At 43.1% G+C, this 26,186-nt stretch overlaps 1 protein-coding gene and 1 long non-coding RNA gene across 3 annotated transcripts in view; both read right to left on the reverse strand.

Annotated features, from left to right (window-relative positions):
• Nucleotides 1–26,186, reverse strand: part of LOC137773375 (uncharacterized) — a 110,265-nt gene that overhangs the window by 67,744 nt on the left and 16,335 nt on the right. For both annotated transcript variants that reach the window (XR_011075664.1, XR_011075665.1), the window contains exon 2: nt 21,437–21,565. This is a non-coding gene — a long non-coding RNA (uncharacterized lncRNA). The remainder of the gene's footprint in view (nt 1–21,436; nt 21,566–26,186) is intronic.
• ZNF589 (zinc finger protein 589) lies at nt 10,433–18,116 on the reverse strand. The gene is given in 5 exon segments (XM_068557773.1): nt 10,433–10,650; nt 10,939–10,991; nt 10,993–11,029; nt 16,381–16,507; nt 18,048–18,116. Coding segments are annotated over 5 exon segments (504 nt in total).

Consider the following 26,186-nt stretch of genomic DNA (forward strand, 5'->3'; position numbering starts at 1 on the left):
GAATGGATGTGACTGGCAAGACAGAGTGCACAGAGTTGGGGGGAGGGAGGAGAATGCTGGGACTGAAACAATCCAGCATGTGGTGGTGAAGTACCCTACAAAAGGCTGAGGGTGACCACAGAAGCTGGAAAACAGTTGAAAGAGTGTGGGGAGAGGATAGGAATAAGAAAAAGGTAATCAAATTCTGCTGAGGCTGCAAGAGAAATGAAGACTGAGCAAAAAGGGGGATTAAAAAAATATTATTGCTGTGCTCCAGCAACAGTGTCCACTAAATGGTGGGTATAGAAAAGAGTGGAGAGGACTGAGAAGTGTTTGGGATGAAAGAGTGAATAAATGGGGATTACTTCCAAGTCTGTTAAAAGATACAGTAGATGGAAAGAAAATGGGATTAGACGAGAATTTTTCAGAATAGTAATAATTTGAACATGCTTAAATGCTAAGGAAGTGGAGTCATTAGAGACGGACTGGTTTACAATAAATATAATTTATAATCATTAAAATTCCTGAGAAGCAGGAGGGACTAGGACGCAAACACACTTTAGAGGAAAAGGTCAATTTTGGAATTAAAGATAGCTCCTCCTTCACTATAGGAGAGAGGCATAGGAACGCTTGCATGTTTCATTGTGGGGATGTTAGCTCTTTCTTCAGCAATATCTCTTTCATTTGTCAAACAGGAGTCAAAGCCATCTATTGAAAGTGAGGGGAAAGATGAAATTCATAAAGCATGAAAAGGTTTGAAATAATACTTATGAAGCATGGGAAAGGGAACTGACTCATGAGACACAGTAGGATTACCAGGCATTTCTGAGGGCAAATTAAGAACTCTGTGACCCCGTATTTGGAATATGAGTCGCATGCCTTGTCATGTGTTGTGCTGAGTTGCAGCCATGAAATATGTAATTGGTGGAATCATCTAAGATCAGGGATTTCATGAGCAGGTTTGGTGAAAGATCAAAGGGACAAGGAATATTTAGTCTTGGCAAGTAAATAGTTGAAACAATCATCCAAGGATTAAACTGGACACAAAAAAGAAATGGACAGAGAGGACAATGGAGGGTTCACACTTGGTGGCAAACCTGTGTGCACAAGATGTGAGTGAACAGGTTGGCAGTTTGGACACTGTGGTCAGGGTGAGGGTGTTCTGAGTTATTTGAAAGGTAGAATGTGCGGGTGAACACAGTGTTTCCTCTCAAGTTGTTTGGAAAGGAGGTGCAGGGATTAGAAGCTGGAGCTTTGGTGACAGATCGGAATTCAAATCCTGGTTCTATCACTTTCTAGCTGTGTGACTTTAGCTATATTTGTCTCCACTCAATTCAGTTGTTAAATGAGAAAGTCATACTTAACTTTTAGAGTTACTGTGAGGATTAAACTAACTCATGCACATAAGGTCAAAAACCCAAGATCTCAATAAATGACAATTTAAATGATCTCTTCTTCTCTTTCTTTGGATTTCAGATAGAAAGAGTTAAGTTAATCACATCTCTCAGTGTATGACTTAATCTCACACTATTTTCCTTTGTCTATTTTAGCACATTTAATTACTGACAATGTTTTTGACAAGACTGTACAATTAAAAGTGGCTTTCTCATATACAAACTTAGGTAATGCATAGAGATAGCTGATAGATTATGATTAGGGTAGGACACAATTCTAGTTACCACTTTACCAAGAGGAGTTAAAATCAAATGAAATCACATAAGTGGATCTCACACTCTTTATGCTGAGGTTAAAGTAAGCATTCCTGTCCCCTGTAGGGAATGTAGACCACAGAAACGGCACCATGGCCAAAGTACACGACTGATTTCTTATGAAAGTGACTGTAATATTAGTCTAGCAGAAATAAAACTTTGATTCATTGAACCCATTAACAAAATAAAATAGGCTCTTTGACAGCTCAGACAGAAACCCAGCTCAGTGGAGTACAAAGCTAGGATTCAGGGTTGGAGGACCGAGACTGCCTGAGTCTCTCACAGTGAGAAGCCTGGATGACCGCGGAAGAAGGTTTCCAAAGGAGCAGAGGGCAGGGCAGGGCAGGGCAGGGAGGGTGTGTGGCTCAAATGAGCTGGGCTGGAGGCTTAAGGAAACATGTTAGTGAGTTAAATCAAGTGATGGAAGTTGAGAAATTCCAGCAGTTTACCCCCTAGAAGTAGAAGCCACAATCCTCATGTGATTGAGTCCCTCTGAAAAACATGTTATATATAAACCTCTGTGGTCCAGAGTTTTCTCACAGAGATAAGTCTCTTCCATGTGGGCATCAAGAGCTACAAACTTATTTGGGGTCCTGGGAGAAATTGGCTCCTCCTGTCTCTCTCAGAGCATTTTGCATAAGCAGGTGGGCTGGGGGCGGGGCGGGGGTTGGTCATCTAGTTAGTGGTTTAAGATTTTTAACTCACAGGTCTGGGAACTGTGGACAAGATGAGAATTTCATGGAGTCTTTCTCCTCTTTCAGCTTTGCCTGTCGCTACAAAGGTAGTATTGTGGTAACTGGGTTACTGGCAGTGTAGCCACAGTTGAGTGGCCTTTTTTTCTCCTGAAGTAACAGCATAGCAGGAAATGAGGGCTTATATGTAGCTAGTTTATTTTGGGAAGTGATCTCAGAAAATAAGAGTAGAGCTACTGGGAGAGTGGGAGAGTAAAACAGCGAAGAGAAAGCCAACCAAGAAAGGGGTACTGAGGTGGTCACCACTGTGGACAACTGGCCTCCATCTAGCTGGAAGTCCTCTCCCTCCCATCAGAGACCAAGAAGCTGGGGACCTGCCCACTGGTTTCCATCATCCATTGTTAAGCATTTCCACAGGAAGACTGAACTCCCCTGCAGGTCCAAATCTGCGTATTGCCAGAAAGGCTGCCTGCACCGCATCAGTAGAGAAGCTCCTGGGAGGAACACAAGAGAAATGGACTTAAGGAGCTCTCTGATTTCACCTGGGTGCAGCAACAGCCATGGTAAGGATGTGGCCAAGAGATGGAGTATAGAAGTTGTCCAAGGCCATCCTTCCCTGTTCATGCTTTGGTCTACGTGTAGCTCAGCATAGCCCAGAGCCAGGCAAGATGCTGTTGAGCCACAATCTCTATTTAAGACTCAATATAAGCCGATTAGTGGGGAAAAAACCTCCCCATTTCCTACTACTGCAACTAGACATGAGGCCACAACTGATTCTTATTATCTCCATCCTTTACCAACCATATTATAATTCCTCCCCCCAGAGTCAGCACTTACAGGTCTAAGATGCTTATATACTGATCCCTTACATGTTTCACTCTGATGTAAGAGCTGACGGCTGTGAGGGTCCACTGAAGATTATCCCTGGTATGAAGCACATCAGAGAATCCCCTGGGATCAGATGTACTCTTCCCTTCCCCTTAGGGAGAAGCAATGTCAGCAACTCATGATGATCAAGGTTGATTACTTACATATGATAGCTCTTTGTTTTCCTGGTGGTCCACCACCATGACAAGCCCCAAATGACCCAGTTAGTCATAGCATTACTTAAGTGTATGCTTCCTGTGATGCTCTTTGGCTAAAGGATCTCCCCCTTTCCTCCTCCATTCCCCTCCCACCCCCAGTAACAAGGAGAGGGCCTTTCTAGGCACAGAAAGCACAAATTTTTGCCAGGTGCTATTTCTGCAGTGCCCTATCACAGAGGTTTCCACCTTGGAAACCTTCAATATGCTACCTTGGAATCCTTATTCCTGAATACCAAGCTGAATCCAAGTACCACCCCTTATTAGTTGTGTGAACATGGGCAAATTATCTACATTTCTGGGCTTCTCTGGTGGCGCAGTGGTTGAGAATCTGCCTGCCGATGCAGGGGACACGGGTTCGAGCCCTGGTCTGGGAAGATCCCACATGCCACGGAGCAACTAAGTCCGTGTGCCACAACTACTGAACCTACGCGTCTGGAGCCTGTGCTCCGCAACAAGAGAGGCTGCGATAGTGAGAGGCCCACGCACCGCGATGAAGAGGGCCCCCGCTCGCTGCAACTGGAGAAAGCCCTCGCACAGAAACGAAGACCCAACACAGCCAAAAATAAATAAATTAATTAATTTTAAAAAAATTATCTACATTTCTGATTTCTTCACCTACATAAGACTGGTTGTTCTTGTTACCAACATCATATATTTGGATTTTTTCCTTGTCTCTCTTCTTTACTTGTGGACAATCCACCATGAGTCCTAAGCATCCCTCTAAATGTTCATTTGGCAATGAGGATGTGATGCTGTGATAAAGACATGGCTTTCTGGAAGAAAGGCAAAGGATCCCATAGGCCAGTTCCAGGGATATAGTACTGGGATCTATCAGAAAATGTTCTCGCCCAGTGGGGCCCCACTGTCCTACCTGTTGATAAAAATTTATAGGCTGACTGATGAGAGGTAGGATTGTAACAAGCCCCTAGATGTGGCCTTGATTGTTGCTTACTTTCTTCCAGGAGAGAAGGGACGAATGCTCTGACAATGGGACAGACAGCTCTGCAGTCAAGCTGAAAGGTGATCCTTAGCCAAGCAGTCTCCGAAGCTGAAGTAAATGTCAGCAATGAAGACAGAACTTTCTGAGGAGTGAAAACACTCAGAAACCAAAGTTCCTTTGGTTGAGCCATGAGGCAGCCACTTAAAAGTGAAAAATGCAAAGCCTTCCATACTGGCACAGAGCAGCATTCTCCAAACTCCCTTCCTCTCTATCCCAACTGCAGCTGCTTCCAGGAGGGACCAGGCTTCCCTGTCCCCAAGGGGGACCAAAGGCCACATGCTGTTCAAGTATGCTGGGATATTTTCTTTTTTTTAAAGATTTATTTATTTATTGTTAATTTTTTTGGGGGGGGGCTACGTTGGGGCTTAGTTGCGGCACGTGTGGTCTTCACTGAGGCATGTGGGATGTTTCGCTGCAGCGCACAGGCTCATTGCGGTGTGCGGGCTTCTCTCTATTTGTGGTGTGCAGGTTCCAGAGCGTGTGGGCTCTGTAGTTTGCGGCACGCAGGCTCTCTAGTTGAGGCGCACAAGCTCAGTAGTTGCAGCACGCGGACTTAGTTGCCCCACGGCATGTGGGATCTAGTTCCCTGACTGGGGATCGAGCCCACATCCCCTGCATTGTAAGGTGGATTCTTTACCACTGGACCACCAGGGAAGTCCCAGGGGTATTTTCAAAGAGGAGAGGTTCAAATTTTTATATCTCTGCTGGATACAAGTGCCTAAGTCACCATCCTACCTGGTCCTGTGGGAGGGAAGGGGGTGCTGAGTGCAGGTGTGGCCAAAAGCACTGAGGACTGCAGTGTAGAGTCACGGTGGCATGGTGGCCATGGAGCCACACAGATAACCCAGGAGCTCACTGGATGCCAGGAGGCACACAGGGAGGGGTAGCAGCACCAACCCTGGGGTGAGAACCCAGAGGAGGAAAAAAGCCTCCCTGCTGTCCCCCATGGACTCTGCCTTCCATGGTCTCCTGGTGGCTGTGGCTTTAGCCCCTGATGTACATGTACTAAACTCCTTGGATGGTCTTCCAACAGGGGGAAAAATGCACCCAAATTCAGTTGATGGGTTTGCAGTGGGGAAGGGCAGCTAAAGTGACCTTGGCAGTGGGGCTTCTGAGCTGACCCAGTGTACTGTCATTGTGGCTTTCACTGCTGACTGCATAACTGATGTGATGTTTTACACGCTTGTAATGAGACTGTGCATGTGCATTTAGGGACTGTCACATATACAGAAGTGATCTGTCCTTCCGACTGGTTCAACAGACACAAGATAGAATCCCAGGAGCAGGAGAAATCACAGCTTTAAAGACTTAACAGCTGTTGGAAAACTCAGAGTGGACAAGGTCAGTGGGACAGAACGGAAAGAGCCCTGGATTGAGAGCTGGACTTCAAGAACTGGTTCATCTTCCAAAGATAAGTTTGATAGTGGGAAAACAAAATCATAACAGATACTGCATGTTGTGCAACTACTATCTCCCAGATGCAGATACACCTTCTATATGACCATTATTTCCTATGAGAATAACTTCTAAAATTTAAAAATGATTATTTACAGAAGACAGCTGTATGTATTTGTCTCAACCTGAAATCAAGTAAGTTCATTTTCTATTTCTACATTTGCATACGTTTCACTTAAAATCAAATAAAATTTATTAAAATATAATTTTAAAATAAATTTTAAAATTTATTAAAAATACTTTCAGTACAGATTCAGCTTGAGAATAGGGAGTAAAATAGAAATCCAGCAAAATTTGGATATTTCAAAAGACAGATACTTCTTCACAGTGTCTTTCAGAACATTCACAAGTTTTCTCACCTGTCAGCCTTCCACCACACAAAATTCTTTCTCATTAAATTGGAATATCCAAGTTCAAATACTCTTCTACCCAAGAATTCCCTCCCACGAATTCATCATTCCACAAATTCTCCCAGAGGCTTATTTTTGGTCATATATGGCCCTGGGGAACATGAGCCCTTGAATCACCCAAGGTCAAGATGAAGAGTGGGATTCACTTGCCCAAATGAGCAGCCCTGGATGCCTAATCTGATGCTCCCTTTATCCCAGTTCTCCAGGAGCCACTTAGGATTCATGAGTCTGGGACTCTAAGGTTCTGAGAGCCCATGATCCCCTTATGACTCACAAATGCCTGGGCCTCATGGCCATCCTCCTCTCCTCCTCTCCTGAAGAGGCTAACCCTAGCGCCCAGCATCTGAATAACAGAAGCCAGTTTTGGGGGCCTTAATTCCACCTCTCACCCTAAGGCCCAGAAATAGGTATTACTGAGGTCAGGGTATGAAGGGCTCTTCATACCCTCTCAAGATGTGGAAAGTAGGGGCAACAAGGCAAGGGAGAAGAAGGAATGATGATGGAAACAGCTGCAGAAAACCAGGACCCCTGGGATGGAGTCGAGAGATCACTCCCACAAAGCCCCATGGGAAAGTGGCTCTAAATGCAGACCCACTGACGTGTTAAAACTGTGCGAAAGTAGGGTGAGGTAGTGGGGGTGCCTCTATTACCCAGGGAGGCGGAAGGTAGGGAATCAGTGACAGCAACTTGAGCTGACGTTGAAAGGGTCTATCCTCACCCCCATGGAAGCTGGGAAACAAGCAGATGTAGCAAGTAGCCCCTTGGGTGCCCTCTCTGGTCCCTCCCAAAGCAAAAGAGGTCCCTCCTCCCCACAGTTCCATCCTTCGGGCACTTCAGCATTAGAAGAAAATTTGGGAAACAAAGGGAGAAATCTGCACTGGGGGACAAAGCTCAAGAAAAAGGGGCGAGGCATTTGGAGGGCTAAATGAAACTACCCCGAAAGAGACAAAGCCGAGCGCTTTTGGGGTGAGGTTGAAGGACAAGGCCAGCAAGAACACAGAGGCTGCCATGATCTCAGTTTTACTTACCAGGTCCTGCAGCCCTGAGTCTGAGATGCCTTATCACCCATCAGAAATGAGGCACCAGGGCTTCCCTGGTGGCGCAGTGGTTAAGAATCCGCCTGCCAAGGCAGGGGACACGGGTTTGAGCCCTGGTCCGGGAAGATCCCACATGCTGTGGAGCAACTAAGCCCGTGCGCCACAACTACTGAGCCTGCGCTCTAGAGCCCGCGTGCCACAACTACTGAAGCCCATGCGCCTAGAGCCCGTGCTCTGCAACAAGAGAAGCCACCACAATGAGAAGCCCACGTACCGCAACAAAGAGTAGCCCCCGCTCACCGCAACTACAGAAGGCCTGCGCGCAGCAACGAACACCCAATGCAGCCAAAAATAAATAAATAAACAAATTTATAAAAAAAAAAAAAAAAAGAAAAGAAAGAAAGAAATGAGCCACCAGCCCCTACAGCAAAAATCCAGCTATTCCTCCCTGGCAGGAAATTCTATGAAGCCCAACAGTCCTGGAAGTGTTTGCCTCCTTTTCCCATCCCATCTCCTCCCACAATCCTTTATTGTGAAGATCTCACAACACCTCAAGACTATCATTGCAGAGATGGGGCCAATTTTAACCCCTGTCCATGAAGGAGTGACTCCTGACTGGAAGGCACCCAAAGCTATCTGCACCCACCTGGACAGAGGTCCCCTCTGCATCTCTCCCTGATTCCTAGGCCTGACAGTGGTCTTGCTGGGCCAGACTTGTGTGCTGTCTCTACAGTTTCTGCATGGATTTTAAGAGAAAATAAACATCTTTTTCCCATCATGTTTAAAGCAAGGTGTAAGACTATTAATTTTTCCACTTTTGTTGCCCTATCAGGAAGCAGCTTTGAGGTCACATGGAATGATGGTGGGGGGGACGCCCCTTCTCTGCTTGGCAACCCCTAGAGAAAACACAGACTTCCCTCTGTGGGTTTTAGCTAAGGCCATGGGAAAAGGGGCAGCACTATGGTGGTAGACCAGGCAGTAGTGCCTGAGTTGAAGTGTGGGGGGGAACCTACACTCCAGGTGCTCCCAGCCCTTACCCCCCACCAGGCTAACTTTGGAGACAACCACTTCCATGTGAGAGGCTGTGGACAAAGGCATCTGGACCAACAACCCCTTTTATCTCTCCTCCAGCCCCAAACCAAGCCAGAGTTTGGTGGTGGTGGTGGGGGGTGTTACAAAAAATCTCTCTCCTTCCTCTCTGTGGCAAATATCCTCTTGGCAAATAAAGACACTGGGGCCTGAGTAGACAGCCCTCCAGGGTATACCCACTGACATACAGCGCTAGGGCCAAGAAGAAAGTTAGGTGAACTATCAGGAACCTGGGCCACATGGGCCCTGGGAATGTAAGATAAGTGAGAGTGGGTTTGGTTCAAAGGGCCTTAGAACAATTACTGGAGGACTGATGTGAGAGTGTGGCTAAAAGACTGGGCACTGAGATTGAAGGGCTCAGGAGGGGCTGTGTTTAAAAACCCTAAAACCTGGTATTGGAAGGCTGATGGTGGGGCATTGCTAGTAACCTTATCCCTGTCCCTGGAGGGCCAAATAGCATGGTTTTGAGGTTTAGATCCTGAGACTGAAGAATTTGGGGGTGTGGTTAAAGGGACCTGGGTTTGGAACTGGAGGGTTAGGAAGGAGACATGGTTAAGGAGTCCCTCAGATTGGAGGGTGAGACTGAACCCTGAGTAATACCTAAAGTGGGGTAGAAGAGGATGCATCAAAGGCTAGAGACGTAGACAAAAATAGAACAGGAAAGTGTCATAGAAGCCAATAGAAGGACACAGCTGAAGAAGGAAGTAGGTAGAAGCAAAGACCACTTCTCCAAGAGGACCATCACTTGGTACCTCTGTTCTCAGAGGCTAGACCTCTGCCATCTTCATACTCACAGAGGGTGTAAGGGGTCAGAAGACTGTCTCTGAAGCCCTCGCAGAGCTCTAGCAGGGTGGTAATGGATGGTGGAGAGATTTGACTCCCAGTGTTTCTTATGAGCTCACCTCCAGCTAACACCTTACCCTCACTCCCTGTCAGGCTTCTCCCTGAGCATGTCCTCTGCTCTGTGATGAGGAGTGATGTCCAGCTAAAGCCTCACCCACACTACCTCACAATCAAGGCCTCTCCCTTGAGGGTGCCCTCTGATGTGGCTGACAACTGACTTGTTGCTAAAGTCACACCCTCACTCCTTGCACACCTAAGGCTTTTCCCTGAGTGTGTTCTCTGGTGTCTGATGAGGGCTGACTTATGGCTAAAGCCTTGCCCACATTCCCTGCACACATAAGGCTTTTCCCCTGAGTGCACCCTCTGATGCGTGCTGAGAGCTGACTTGTGGCTGAAGTCTTGCCCACATACCCTGCAACTCGTAAGGTTTCTCTCCTGTGTGTGTCCTCTGGTGTGTGTTTAGGATTATCTTGCGGCTAAAACCCCACCCACACTCCCTGCAAACAAAAGGCTTCTCACCTGAACGTGTCCTGTGGTGTGTGATGAGGTGTGATTTCACCCTAAAGCCTTGGCTACAGTTCCTGCACACATAAGGCTTATCCCCTGTGTGAATCCTCTGGTGCTTAATGAGGTCTGACTTTTCACTAATGCCTCGCCCACACATCATGCAAAGGGCTTCTCCCTTGTGTGAGTGTGACTTGTGGCTAAAAGCGTGCCCACACTCCCTGCATACATAAAGCTTCTCACCTGAGTGTGTACTCTGGTGGTTGTAGAGGGGTGACTTATCTATAAAGCCTTGCCCACAACTCCCCACACATATAAGGCTTTTCCCCCGTGTGTCCTGTGATGTCTGTTGAGATGTGACTTCCTGCTAAAGCTTTGCCCACACTTTCTGCACACAGGAGATATCCCCGCTCGTGACAGCCTGTGTCTGAAGAGGTCTGACTTCTGGCTAAAACCTAGTCCACACCTCTAAACCTGACTGCTCCAAATCCTGAGAGTTCTACCCTGTCAGGAATGTTTTCTGCTTCCCCAGATCTTACCCTCTGGGCTGGACTGAGCTGTACCTTCAACACTTTGTTGCCTCCCTGAGAGCTTACTGGTGGTCCCTGGGGTGGGCAAGAGAAAACCACTTAAGTCCCCTTCTCATTTGTACTCCAAAACAAAGGTGTAGAGACTCCCATTCCTTGATCTTCTGCTTTGGCCCCCCAGTGGTTTTTATCAGAATGTTGTTGCTGCCACTGCTGGTGGTCATCTGGGCAAGGATCCCGTGGTTGGAGTTGATTTCCTGCACATGAACCTGGAATAAGATGACTGCAGGGGCTTCCCTGGTGGCGCAGTGGTTGAGAATCTGCCTGCTAATGCAGGGGACATGGATTCGAGCCCTGGTCTGGGAAGATCCCACATGCCGTGGAGCAACTAGGCCCGTGAGCCACAACTACTGAGCCTGCGCGTCTGGAGCCTGTGCTCCGCAACAAGAGAGGCCACGATAGTGAGAGGCCCGCGCACTGCGATGAAGAGTGGCCCCCGCTTGCCACAACTAGAGAAAGCCCTCGCACAGAAATGAAGACCCAACATAGCAATCAATCACTCAATCAATAAAATAAATAAATCTTTAAAAAAAAAAAAAAAAGATGACTGCATAGTTCATGGTGGCTGAGAAATTGCTGACCGCCAAAGGCCAGAGGGCAGAGGGCAGAGGGGCCAGGGATGGACTTCTGGCTTTGAATCTGCTGAAGAAAGAAAGTTTTCAGTCAAAGTAGTCAGAGGAAGGGCTGGCTGGGCTTTTCTTCCTTGTCTTATAGTAAGATCTAGCCCATTAATCATTCACAGCTGTTAATGTCTGTCTCTCCAAGACATGCTTCACCAGACCTGTATTTCCATTCAACTTCTTTTGACTTTTTATTTGGAAATAATTTCAAATGCAACAGAAAAGTTGCAAGAATAAGAACAATACAAAGAACAGCTGTATATCCTTTACCCTAATAACCTACTGCTAACATTTGTATTTTATAATATGTATATGTGTGTATACGTATATGTATATATATATTTTTTCTTTGAATCATTTGAGAGTAAACTGCATACATCAATGCCCTTTACCCCTAAATACTTCAGTGTGTGTCTCATAAAAGTAGGGATATTCACTTTCATAACCACAATACAGTTATCAACTCTGGTAAATTTTTTTTTTTAAAATAAATTTATTTATTTATTTATTTATTTTTGGCTGCCTTGGGTCTTCGTTGCTGCTCACAGGCTTTCTCTAGTTGTGGTGAGTGGGGGCTACTCTTCATTGTGGTGCACGGGCTTCTCATTGTAGTGGCTTCTCTTGTTGTGCAGCACGGGCTCTAGGCACACAGGCTTCAGTAGTTGTGGCACATGGGCTCAGTAGTTGTGGCTTGTGGGCTCTAGAGCACAGGCTCAGTAGTTGTGGTGCAAGGGCTTAGTTGCTCCGCGGAATGTGGGATCTTCCCAGACCAGGGATCGAACCTGTGTCCCCTGCATTGGCAGGTGGATTCTTCACCACTGTGCCATCAGGGAAGTCCTCAGCATTGATTTTTAAAGGGAGAGATGATGAGATCTGCTGGAGGGCTGCAGTCATGGGGTGGGAGAGAAAGAGGACTTGAGGATGACTCCATGGTCTGAGAAATTGACTAAGCTGAACTGCTGTTACCTTGATGGGATAGTCTATGGAAGAGGCAGATGGGGGGTGGCAGTCATATCAGGAGCTTAGTTCTGGGCATGTGGAGACACTTATGGGACATCCAACAGATGTCAAGCAAGTAGTCTGATATATACGAATGTAGATTTCAGGGAAGGAGTCCAAGCTTGGGAGGATGACATAGACGGATTGACAAAGGTCTGGGACCCCTCATGCTCCTCTGTAGGCAAAGGTTTTCTGCAGTAGGGGCAGAATTTGCAAGTTGGTTCAACACCTTTGCCACAGTCTGGACAGGAGATCATGATTTATGGGGTCACGGTCTGGCCCTCAGACTCACTGGGCTGGAAACTCCATCTTAACTGTGTCCTTCTCAGGTGCCCCACAGAAACTTCTGCTTGAACTCTGGTAAATTTAACATTTACATAATACTTTAACTATCATATATATTCCAATTTTGTCAATTGATCCAATAATGTCCTTTATAGCATTTTCCCTACAGTACAGGATTTAGTCTACAATCAGATATTACAATTAGTTTTCATGTTTCTTTAGTTTCCTTTAGTGTCTCTTTCATGAGACTGGCATTTTTGAAGAATAGAGTTCTTTTTTTAGGGAACATTCCTCATGTTCTAGAATATGTATAGAATGTTGCTGACATTTTCCTATGATTAGATTCAGATTATGTACTGTAGTCAATTTTTACATTTTACATCTTTTACTTGAATCAAAAAAAAAAAAACCCATAGCAGAACCTATTATTCTACATATTATTCCAATAAATAATCTTCCAAGTAAGCATCAGAGGCATCTTCAACTTTGTATCTGCACTTACACTAAAATTATCTTCTAAGCCATAACCAGTTACACTGACACACACAGCTACAACCGTTTATTTCCAACAAAAGAGAACAATCCTATGACCTACATGGGAACGCACTTTGTGACTTTTCCTATGAGAAGAAAGAGTGGATTGACGTAGGAGTCACTCAGTCTGGATGTCTCCAATGCAGAAGGCAGCAGAGAATAGTTTAGCAGGGTTAAGTAACTTGTTCACAGTCACAAAGAAAGAAGAAACAAAACAGGGTTTGGGATGTGCTCTTAAACACTATACAAACCACAGATAACTCTGAACTAATCAGCATACAAAGGTTTATTTTCTACTAAATCTGTCCTTAAAGGAAAAAAAAAAAAAGCTTCTAAGCAAATAATGAGACTCTTGCTGCTTTGACTAGGTCTCTGGAGAAAAGAAGCCAGTGAGAATTAAACCCCCTGACATAGAACAATCTGTTTGGGGAAAAACTAACCAAATTTGGCCTATAGACTAAATCTTGGGACAGGAAGTATTCTGGGCTTTGACCACGGTCTAGGGCTACAAAGCCATCCAGATATCCTGATCAGGAGATTCCCAGACACCCAGTCCAACTGCACTGACTCTCTCAGGACAGAATGAGGGGTGGCTAAGCCATGCTGCTCCAGAGGATCTACTGAGCCCAGTCCTGCCAGGACCCTCATCCATCCAAAGGAAGTATTCCCTAGAGCCATGAGAGTTCTGCCCTGGGATCAAGAATAGAAGAATGGGATGGGAGCAGGTCACTAAAGCCCATTCCAATCTCTTCCTTCTTTATTCTACATTCCTAATAAATAGAACTCTTTACTTTATTTTTAAAAAACCCAAAAAACCCCGTAATGTTCAGAGTAAAAACCAAGCCCTGAGAGTGGCCCACTAGGTTCCACATTCTTTCATAACCTATCGGCTTTCTGACTCCATCTATACTCCACCCTTCATTCCCTCCAATCTGAGCCACACTGAACTCCCTCCTGATGCCTTGCACTGGCTGGTTCCTATGTCTGGAACACGCTTCTCCCAGATATACTACTGGTATATTCCAAGAACCCAGAAGTGGACCTAACATATAATAGTTAATAAATACTTTTGCATGAATAAGTGATAGGAACAGAGTTAATTAAGAAAGAACTTAAAAGGTTAGGCAGAAGACAGACACGTTCTCAATACTGTCAGAATCAAAGGCTCCTTTTCATAGTCTACGTCTTGCAACATCTCATTTACTGTCTTGTAATGAGATTCATATTTAATAAAATGTCCCCATACACAGAATTTTTAAAAAATAATGTAATGCCCTAACCAAAATATAAAAGAGAAATAAAAGAAAGTAATTTACAATAAAAAATTATGTATTTCAATATGAATTTCACAGGACTACATTAGGAGACATAATGAAGCAATGAGATGCTTACAGCTACAGGCAGATCACTGTGGACATGACAGTTACAAATGCAGACAGACATGGATATGCCTTACTGATGACATGTGTATATTCTATTGGTGACAGACATAGGTGTGCTGTATGGGTGGTAACTCAAACACTACAACCAGCAATGCCATTGGTGATGTGATGTTTTCATTTTTTTTTTTTCCAGTCGTGCTGCGCAGCTTGCAGGATCTTAGTTCCTTGACCAGGGATTGAACACGGGCCACGGCAGTAAAAGCGCCGAGCCCTAACCAATGGACCACCAGGGAATTCCCATGTTCTTCATGCTGATGAACACTTCTGGTTTTTTTTTTTCTGCAAATGGCATTTTATCTATCTATCTATTTATGGCTGCGTTGGGTCTTCACTGCTCCGCGCGGGCTTTCTCTACTTGCGGTGAGCGGGCTCTAGGCATGTGGGCACCAGTAGTTGTGGCACGCGGGCTCAGTAGTTGTGGCTCGTGGGCTCTAGAGCGCAGGCTTAGTAGTTGTGGCATATGGGCTTAGTTGCTCCGCAGCACGTGGGATCTTCCCAGAACAGGGATTGAACCTGTGTCCCCTGCATTGGCAGGCGGATTCTTAACCACTGCGCCACCAGGGAAGTCCCTGGTGGACACTTCTTGATAAAGTTCAAAATTATTCTCCCTTGATTTATAATCTACTATGTAAAAACTACTTTAGAATATTATCTAAAATAGATTTATATTCTAGATTCAGAGCATTACAAACAGATCCACGGCCTTGAGAGAAAAACCAGAAGAGGGAGGAAGAACTGATACAGATTTAAGGGACATTTAAAAAAAATGGAATGTGTGGATCTTGTCTGGATCCTGATTCAAATTCTCAAAAAGACTTTTTTGAGATGATCAGGTAAATTTGAACAAAGACCAAGAGTTAGATGATACTGAAGCCCTACTGATAATGTGGTTACATATTAAAAAAAAAAGTCCTTATTTATTAGTTACATTGTGATATATTTAGGAGTGGTAGTATGTCACATTATTTGGGATTTGTTTTAAGTAATTCATCAATAAAAGAAAAAAAGATATACAGAGAAAAGGAAGGATGAATCAAGTACAGCAAAACAGTTTAAAGTCTGAAATGGACCCAACAGGATCCAAAGTTTCCATGTAAAGATTACTTTGAGATAATTCTAATATAGTTCTCAGAATCAATGAAATGCATGAGCACAGAGACACAGAAGAAGACCACCAGACGAAACAAGGTAAAAACAAGACCAAATCAGTTTGGCCAGCTGAAAGCAAATTTAAATGGGTGAATCTTCACTGAGACAGATGGAGAAACTAGGTCAGAAGCCAAATGGAGTGAAATGGGGCCAATTCAAACCGAGGAAAGCAGTTCATAACAGATCCAAGCAGACAAAAATAAATCAGAACTACTTAATTCATAGCTATGCCAAATAGAGAAAAATCTTGAAAAAGCTTCTGACATAAATTTATGTGCAATTCTGAAAACAGGACTCTTAAGAATGCAGGAATATCCAGAATAATTTTGTATTTACCATCCTAGACAAATAATCAGTTTCAGGTTTTAAATAAATGAAGAAAAATATGATTTTGATATCAAATAACCTATAAAACACAAAACGGACAGATTTAATTACACTATAAGCTTTTTTAACTTCTAGGACACAGAGAGGCCTCTCTTATTACCTTCCTCTCCTCCTTGCTCTCTGTGCTCCGATCACGCCGGCCTCCTTCCTTTCCTATCTCGGGGTCTCAGCACTGGTTGTTCCCTGGCACAGAAGAGTCTCCCACTACATCCACATATCTAACTTTCTTACCTCCTTCAAGCCTTTGCTCACACCCATCTCCTCACAGATGCCTACCCTGATCACCCACCCCTGCCTCTACACCCCGGCACCCTGGATCCCCCTTATTCTGCTCTACTTATATTTGTATATATTATACATATTTTAAAACTATGTAGAGCTTATTATCCTCTAACATACATAATTTACTTATATATGCTATTTATTGTATATGTCAGTGTCACTATACTAGAATGACCAAAAAAATGCTTTATAGTTTTATTCAGAGATGTGTTCTAAGAGCTTAGAACATTGGCTGGCTATATGGTCAATAAATATATGAATGGAAAAATTAAGGAAGAGAACATATCCTCACCCAACAAGACTAGACTCCTGAAATTCTCCAGCATCACTTCTTTGTATAGGTTCCTCTGCTCAAGGCTCAGTCTCTTCCACTCTGCCTCAGTGAAAATCACAACCACATCCTCGAATTTCACTGGTCCCTAAATCAACCAACAAATTCATACTCATCGAGTCACCATCAATTTTCACATGGAGAATGGAACTGGCTGTCCTGAAGAATCTTGCTACATAAGTAACGGATCTGAGGGTTTGCAGGGTTGGGCATTACTCCACACTTGGCTTGGTGTTATAACATGCAGAAAGCAGGACTAATCTATAAGACACACTCCTTGCCCTAAAACACTTACATTTTAATTGGGAAAATTATTTTTGAATCAATGAGAAAACATTAAAGCAGAGTTCAGGAGTATGAATGTGACAACTTATAATGGATGAAATTCGAATGGAGGGTGGAAGACAAGCTGTAGAAGTAAAAAGGCAGCACAGAAGCAGGGCTTATACTGGGCATTAAGAAACGATGAAGATTAGAGAAAAAATAAGAGGCAACTCGGACTATAGAGAAAAATGTGAGTGCCTCATGCCAGGTCTAGAATGAGTATTTGTTAACACTGATTAAAATATATTTCTCTGAACAAAAGGAGATAGTGCTGAGGCACGCCAAGCTTTATCAAAGGATTCAAACTGTATTCCTTCAGCCTGCTGGTTAATTGCCAAATTATCAGCAGCTCTGAAGGCTTGCGCCTAAGAGCATTCATCAGGAGTGGACAGTTGCTGCCTGAACCAGTCATGCGTGTGGGTTCTGAGAGGTGCCTCTATGTGTGGGGCCTGGGTGAGATGCGGAGCGCAGGCAAGGAGGCAAGGTGGGGCACTGTAGTGAACCAGCCTGGTCAAGACCTACTATGGGACTTCCCTGGTGGCGCAGTGGTTAAGAATCCACCTGCCAATGCAGGGGACATGGGTTTGAGCCCTGGTCCGGAAAGATCCGACATGCCGTGGAGCAACTAAGCTCGTGCGCCACAACGACTGAGCCTGTGCTCTAGAGCCGGCGAGCCACAACTACTGAGCCTGCATGCTGCAACTACTGAAGCCCTCGCGCCTAGAGCCCGTGCTCCGCAACAAGAGAAGCTCACGCACTGCAACAAAGAGTAGCCCCCGCTCGCCGCAGCTAGAGAAAGCCCACGGGCAGCAACGAAGACCCAACGCAGCCAAAAATAAATAAATAAATAAATTTATTAAAAAAAAAAAAAGACAACTATGTACTGAACATCTGGCCAGCTTAATAAAGGTCACTGGGTGCGTGCGTGCGCACGCACACACACACACACACTCACACACAGATTTCTCTGCTTGAGAAAAGGGATTTATAAGATCCCTATCACTGTATGTATTTTGACATTGCCTTTTGTAAAGCCCTCCAACCTCTCACTCAATGCGTAGGGCAATATTTGAATATATAAAATGGTTGGCAGCAAGGATGGCAAGTAGTGGTTCCTGAGAATGGCATTTCCAGATAAATGAAGTTTAACCTTAATCTATGGAAAAATTTTTAAGAAACATATTTACATTTTATGAAATTACATTGCAAGATCATCACTGTAAGAATGATATTACAGTCTTTATTTCAGAGAAAGAACACTGAGGCCCAGAGAACTTTCCCAAATGACAAGAAAACAACCTGACTGGAAAACAGTCCTTCACGGTTCCAGAGCCCTTATTCTCTTCACTGCAAGCTGTTTTTTCTTCCGTCATGCACCAGTTTTCTCTCACCTCTTTATTTCTTCCAAGTCTCAGCAACCTTGCTTCAACTTTCTGCATACTAGAACCATACCACATGCTTTCTCATCAGGTCTCTTCTTATTAGAATAGGTATATTCAGGGACATTTTCTCTCATTAGTTATGCCTAAAAGGTGGTGTTGCCCTCAAGTCTCATGGTAGTCACCAAATTACTTACTTCTATTGAATTCAAGCAATATTTAATCCGTTACCACCTGCTGCAACCTCTGGGTTGTCTGTGTCACTACTGCCTTGCCCTAGATTTTTAACTACTAAGCTCCTTCAGTCTGTGGAATTGAGGGACATGTGTACATCATTCTCAGCTGTCTTTGATCACCCTGAATGCCTATTTTCTGACTTGCTTCCTCCTACTCTCAGGTCTATTTCAGTCTTCTATCTAGCCCACCTTCTAAGTGGTTTTTCACACCCTAGGAGTTGGTGATGTATACTCCAGGTTCTACAGCTAAACTAATTAAGCTTCTGTCACATCAAAGACCACAGCTGGGGGGCTGAGGTGGTGGACTGAGCCACAAGGTTACCAAGCCAGAGCTTCTAGGTAGTCTTGCTTCAGAGCTAGATTCTAAAATAGATTTAAAATCCAATACACAGAAGTGGCAAAAGGAGTAAAGAATAATAATGATGCTGAATTGAGAGTGGGAAACTAGGTATAAATACAGAAATCACTGGGTGTGTGGGTTTGGGGAGGGCTGTCAAATACACACCCTGACAGCCCAGGCAGTCAGGCTTTGTATAGTGTAGGAGGGAAGACATATGTCTAGACAACAAGCTGGGACCCACAATTAGGCAGCCAAGACCTATGGGGGGAATGGCGTGGGGGCCCTCTCAGGCTTTCCATGACCAGCTTCTTCTGGCATATTCTGGTCCTCATATTCTTTTTTTTTTTTTAACATCTTTATTGGAGTATAATTGCTTTACAATGGTGTGTTAGTTTCTGCTTTATAACAAAGTGAATCAGTTATACATACATATATGTTCCCATATCTTTTCCCTCTTGCGTCTCCCTCCCTCCCACCCTCCCTATCCCACCCCTCTAGGTGGTCACAAAGCACCGAGCTGATCTCCCTGTGCTATGCGGCTGCTTCCCACTAGCTATCTATTTTACATTTGGTAGTGTATATATGTCCATGCCCACTCTCTCACCCTGTCACGTCTTACCCCTCCGCCTCCCCATATCCTCAAGTCCATTCTCTAGTAGGTCTGTGTCTTTATTCCCGTCTTGCCACTAGGTTCTTCATGACCTTTTTTTTTTTTTCCCTTAGATTCCATATATATGTGTTAGCATACTGTATTTGTTTTTCTCTTTCTGACTTACTTCACTCTGTATGACAGACTCTAACTCCATCCACCTCACTACAAATACCTCCATTTCGTTTCTTTTTATGGCTGAGCAATATTCCATTGTATATATGTGCCACATCTTCTTTATCCATTCATCCGATGATGGCTGGTCCTCATATTCTTAATAATCTTTCCCCTATTCTTCTTACATCAGGTCTCACACTTTCTCTTGCTCACACCTTGTGTCTTTCATGTTCCAGCAACTTCTCCATTTCTTTCTTGCTTTCTCTTCCCCCTCTACTTCCCTCACTTAAGCATAAGACTGGCTCAGCTAGAAGGAAAGCCAGGATTTTTGCACAATGGATGTGTTAAGAACCCAACCTGTAGAACCAAATGCCACAAATCCAAATCCCAGCTCCATTACTTTATAAAATATGTAACCTTGGGTAACTTACATAACCTCTCTGTGTCTTAGTTTCTACATCTATAAAATGGGTTTGATAATGACATCTACTTTCAGGATTGTGCTTAGATTAATGCCTGACATGAAGTAAATATTTATTATTGCTATTTATTATAATTAAGCAACATAATGTTTTATATTTAAGTGAGAACTGACTTTAAAGATAAATAATTTTTAGTTCTCAAAAAGTAATCAAACACTCCAGCCAAGGCAATAAGGCAAGAAAAGGAAATAAGAGCATAGACATTTGGTAAGGAAGAAACAGAACTGTCCCTATTTGCAGATAACATGGTTGTCTTTGTAGAAAATCCAAAATAATCTACAAAATAGATCACAGAATTAATAAATGAATCCATGAGGGCCACAAGATACAAGATGAACACATGAAAGTCAATCACATTCCTATATACTAGCAATGACCACATGGAAACAAATTAAAAACATAATGCCATTTGCAATCACTTCAAAAAAATGAGATAGCTAAAACATAAATCTAACAAAATTTGTACAGAGTCTTTATGGTGATGAAAGAAAGCAAAGATCTAACTAAATGGGGAGACACACCATGTTCATGGTTTGCAAGACTTGACACAGTGAAGATGTCAATTCTCCCCAAAATGATCTATAGATTTAAAACAATTCCTATCAAAATCCCAAGAAGATTTTTTGTAGATACAGACAAGCTTATTCTACAGTTTATATGATAAGGCAAAGGAAGCAGAAGAACAAAGTGAGAGAGTCACTATACCTGATATTAAAATTATTACTTACTATTTGGTCACTACAATAACCAAAACAGCATAATATTGGTGGAAGAATAGACACAAATCAATGAAAGAGTACTGAGAACCCAGAAAGAAGCCAACATGAATACATCAAATTGATTTTTGATGAAGGTGCAAAAGCAATTCAATAGAGGAAGAAGAGTCTTTTCAACAAATTGTGCTGGAACAACTGGACATCCATGGGTAAAAAAATTAACATCAACCTAAAACCTCATACTTTATACAAAAAATTATTCAAAATGGATATTAGATTTAAATGTAAAACTATAAAACTTTTAGAAGAAAATATAAGAGAATACCTTCAAGACCTAGGGCCAGGCAGAGTTCTTAGTCATGACACCAAAACCATGATCCATAAAGAAAAAATAAATAAACTGGACTTCATCAAAATTAAAACTTTTGTACCACAAAAGACTTCCACTCCTCTTCCAGAAAACAGAAGCAGGGGGAACCCTTCCTGACTCATCTATGAGGCCAGCATTACCCTAATACCAGAAAAGACATTAGAATACCTCAAACCAGACAAAGACATTAAAAAGGAAAACCACAGATCAGTATATCTCATGAACACAGACACAAAAACCCCCAACAAAATACAAGCAAATCAAACCCAAAAATGTATAAGAAGAACTATACACCACAACCAGGGGAGACTTATTATAGGTTTGCAAAGCTGGTTCAACACTTCAAAAGCAATCAATGTAATCCACCTTAAAAACAGGCTAAAGAAGCAAAATCAGGGACTTACCTGGTGGTCCAGCGGTTAAGACTCTATGCTTCCACTGCAGGAGGCACGGGGTCCAGCGGTTAAGACTCTATGCTTCCACTGCAGGAGGCACGGGTTCGATCCCTGGTCAAGGAACTAAGATCCCACATGCTGTGCGGTGCAGCCAAAGGAAAAAAAAAACAGGAGGGTTTGGCTGGTGAAGCAAGGATTTTTTTAGAGGGGTGAAACTATTCTGTATAATACTGTAATGGTGGATACGTGGCACTACGCACTTATCAAAACCCCAGAACCTTACAGCACAAAGTATAAACCTTAGTGTGTGTAAATTTTAAAAATTCATTTAGGAGGTCAGGGAATCCCAGGATGGAATGCAGAATGTGAAAAAAATGTATTACAAATATATGAAATAACCTCCCTAAAGGTGGTGGAGAAAAAAGGAGCTAATCTAAGTAGCTTACTTTGGAAATGAGTGGAGTCTGTAGACAAAAGGGACTATATATAAATAAGTACTATATGCTAATTGATAAAGTTGTTTTCCACAGGGGCACAGGTAAACAATTCTGAAGTCACTATACTTATAAACTAGAATTGAAAAATTAAGTGAATGGATGGTGAATAGTGGAAGTCAGGTTTCTCACTGTTGGTGGGAGGTTATAAATAAGCAAGGTGAGGAGGCTAGAATGATCCATGCGGTAATGGATTTGAGTTGGAGGCATCAGAACAAACTCACGTTTAGCTTAATATAATTACATAAAGAAATATTTATAAACGAGTATATACAGAGATTAGTATACACAATCACATTTCTTTGCTCTGTCAGCTGAGAGGGCCTGGAAGCAATGACACTCCAGTAGCAAAGGGCACACCTAGCATACAGATCTTGGTTTCTAATATCATTCTCCAATGAAAGGAGCAACGGCTGATCTGAGGACTGGAGCAGGACATAAACAAAATGAGCCTGGAGCATACTGTAGAGCCAGAAAGTAAGGAAGTACTTAAAAAAGGCAAAAAACCACAATAATGGGAGTATGTCAAAGGGACAAAAGAACCAACTAAAGAGCTCCTGAAACAATATGAGCAACAAAATAAATAAAGTGATACTAGGTTATAACCCAAAGTATAAAATACATATCCATGACTCATACTGATATAAATAAATGATCAAATAAATAAATGGAGGAGAATAGACAAGTTTCCCATGCAGAACAATTCCAAACAATTTATGTAGTTACTCGACCCTCAAAGAGGTGGAGTGTAACTACCCACGCTTCAAGTGGGCTCTGCATAGTGACTTCTTTTTTTTTTTTTTTAATTTATTTATTTATTTATGGCTGTGTTGGGTCTTCGTTTCTGTGCGAGGGCTTTCTCCAGTTGTGGCAAGTGGGGGCCACTCTTCATCGCGGTGCGCGGGCCTCTCACTATCGTGGCCTCTCTTGTTGCGGAGCACAGGCTCCAGACGCGCAGGCTCAGTAATTGTGGCTCACGGGCCTAGTTGCTCTGCGGCATGTGGGATCTTCCCAGACCAGGGCTCGAACCCGTGTCCCCTGCATTGGCAGGCAGATTCTCAACCACTGCACCACCAGGGAAGCCCGCATAGTGACTTCTTTCCAGAGTATAAGGTATGGGGAAGGCAGGGTAGTAACTTTACAGTGTAGAAACCTGACAACCCTCCTTCTGCCAAATGATCAAGGTTAACATTAACAGTGGTAAGTAATGCTTATACTATCTACCATTGGCATGATGTGATAAGAATAATATTTCACCTCTGTGGTGTTCCTCCCAGAAAACCGTATCTCAGCCTAATCAGAAAAAACGTCAATATCTCAAGTCTCACCCATACCTGATTTCAATGATAAATAGATGAGAATTTGGACTTGGAATATGCTGGAATGGGTTAAAACTTTTGGGGCTGTTGGCTTGGGGTAAATGTATTTTGCATACTAGAAGGATGTGAATGGGGGGGGCGAGGATGGAATGTTATGGACTGAACTGCATCCCCCCAAAATTCATAGGTTGAAGTCTAACCCTCAATGTGACTCCATTTGAAGACAGGGCCTTTCGGGAGATAATTAAAGTTAAATTAGGTCATAAAGTTATGGTGTCCTTATAAACAGAGGAAGAGACGCCAGGAATGTGCATTTGAACAGAGGAAACGCCATGTGAGGACACACAGTGAGAAGGCAGCCGTCTACAAGCCAGGAAGAAAGTTCTCACTAGAAACCAACCCTGCTGGCACCTTAATCTTGGACTTCCAGCCTCCAAAACTATGAGAAAATAAATGTCTGTTGTTTAAGTCACCCAATCTGTGATATTCAGGTATGACAGCTGAAGAATACTAAAACAGTATCTCTTACTCAAAGTGATGCCTAAAAAAAATGAGGATTTGTACCCACTTTCTCTGGTTACAGGAACCCTGGATGTTTATTTTTGTAATAAAAAATGTCCCAGATGTAAAAAAAAAAAAAAAAAATTGGACAAATCCCAATTAAGGGACAATCTACAAAATACCTGCCCAAAACACCTCCTTGGAGACATGACAACCAATGTAGTATGATAGCCTGAATGGGATATTGGAACAGAAAGAGGACATTAGGTAAAAACTAAGGAAATCTGAATAAAGTATGGACTTTAGTTAATAATAACATAAAAACTGGTTTATTAATTGTGACAAGAATACCATACTAATGTAAGATGTTAATAACAGGGAAAACTAGATGTGGGATATATGGGAATTCTTTTTATATACTATCCTTGCAATTTTTCTGTAAATCTGAAACTATTTTAAAATTAAATTTTTATTTTAAAAAACCTTAAAAAATAGTGTCATTCCAATACACTAACATCAAAAAAAACCATGAAATACTGAGAGATAAATTTAACAAAATATGTGCCAGACATGTACATCAAAAACTGTAAGATTCCTAAGATAAAGATCTATATAAGTGAAGATATACTGTGTTGATGGACCAGAAGACTCAATAATGTTAAGATGTTAGTTCTCCCACATACTGATGTAAAAATTCAAAGCCATTCTAATCAAAATCTCATTGTAGGGCTTCCCTGGTGGCGCAGTGGTTAAGAATCCGCCTGCCAATGCAGGGCACACAGGTTCGAGCCCTGGTCCGGGAAGATCCCACATGCCGTGGAGCAACTAAGCCTTTGCACCACAACTACTGAGCCTGCGCTTTAGAGCCCGTGAGCCACAACTACTGAGCCCACGTGCCACAACTACTGAAGCCCGCATGCCTAGAGCCCATGCTCCCCAACAAGGGAAGACACCGCGATGAGAAGCCCGCACACCGCAACAAAGAGTAGCCCCTGCTTGTCGCAATTAGAGAAAGCCCGCGCGCAGCAACGAAGACCCAACGCAGCCAAAAATAAATAAATAAATTTATATTAAAAAAATAATCTCATTGTAGATACTGATAAGCGGATTCTAATATTTAAATGAAAATGCAAAGGACCTAGGTTATACAACGCAATCTCAATAAAGTGTTGGGGAGGTGGTAGAAATAAGGCAGTTACTTCCCTGTTAGAAAGTGATTTGCTCCCAAGTCACTCCCATCTCTGACAATCAAGGTTGGTATCTGTGGTCCTAGGACCTGGAAACTGACCATTGCTAATGCAAAATCCCCTGAGGAAAATACCAACGATGTAGCTGCTGTTTTCTGTCCTGTATCCTTTCACGAAGCTACCTAGATTTAATGCAGAGTTAAAATGCATTGTGTACCATTAACTTGATTGTCAATCCAAAACCTAAGACCATTGTTTGTGGCTGTGCATTGTTTTAACAGCTACAGACTAACACTTAGTCATGTCTTTCCCTTAACTATTTTGTTTTAACTGTCTTCATCATAATTACCAGGTGTCATTATTTCCTATTTCTATGCATTATTTCCCAAAGACTACTGGCTCCTTGAGAATAAGGACAGTGTACTTACATTCTGTTTGGCTAGTTCACAGAATTTTACACAGTCCTGTACCCAAGAATCAATAAATTACACTTTTGGTGTAGAAGAGAAGATGGGATCAGGGGAGCAAGGGTGGGATGAAGCATCAGAACAGGAAGGTGAATTCTCCAAGTTCTTTTATCATTGAATAGTTTTCTAGGACGAAAAAAAGTCAAGAAGGCATCACAGAAAACTCATGGTTTTGAGAGTCAGAGCAATCTGAGTTCAATTTAGGTGCTCATGTGTGATTATAAGAAAGTCACGGGGCTTCCCTGGTGGCGCAGTGGTTGAGAGTCTGCCTGTTAATGCAGGGGACACGGGTTCGAGCCCTGGTCTGGGAGGATCCCACAGGCTGCAGAGCAACTAGGCCCGTGAGCCACAACTACTGAGCCTGCGCCTCTGGAGCCTGTGCTCCGCAACAAGAGAGGCCACGATAGTGAGAGGCCCGCGCACCGCGATGAGGGGTGGCCCCCGCTTGCCACAATTAGAGAAAAGCCCTAGCACAGAAACGAAGACCCAACATAGCAATCAATCAATCAATCCATCAATCAAATCTTTAAAAAAAAAAAAAAAAGTCACGAAATCCCTCTGAACCAGATGTCTCCCAAAGGAGGACTCTCTTTACCTCTTAAAGTTGTTTTAAGGATAAACACAGGACTGAAATTATGGATGAAACAGTATGATGTCTTAAATTTGCTTTAAAATAATCCAGTAAGGGAGATTAACCAAGATGGCGGAGTAGAAGGACGTGCTCTCACTCCCTCTTGCGAGAGCACCAGAATCACAACTGGCTGCTGGACAATCATTGACAGGAAGACCCT

Source organism: Eschrichtius robustus, chromosome 12 (genome assembly GCF_028021215.1).
Source record: "Eschrichtius robustus isolate mEscRob2 chromosome 12, mEscRob2.pri, whole genome shotgun sequence".
NCBI lineage: Eukaryota > Metazoa > Chordata > Mammalia > Artiodactyla > Eschrichtiidae > Eschrichtius > Eschrichtius robustus.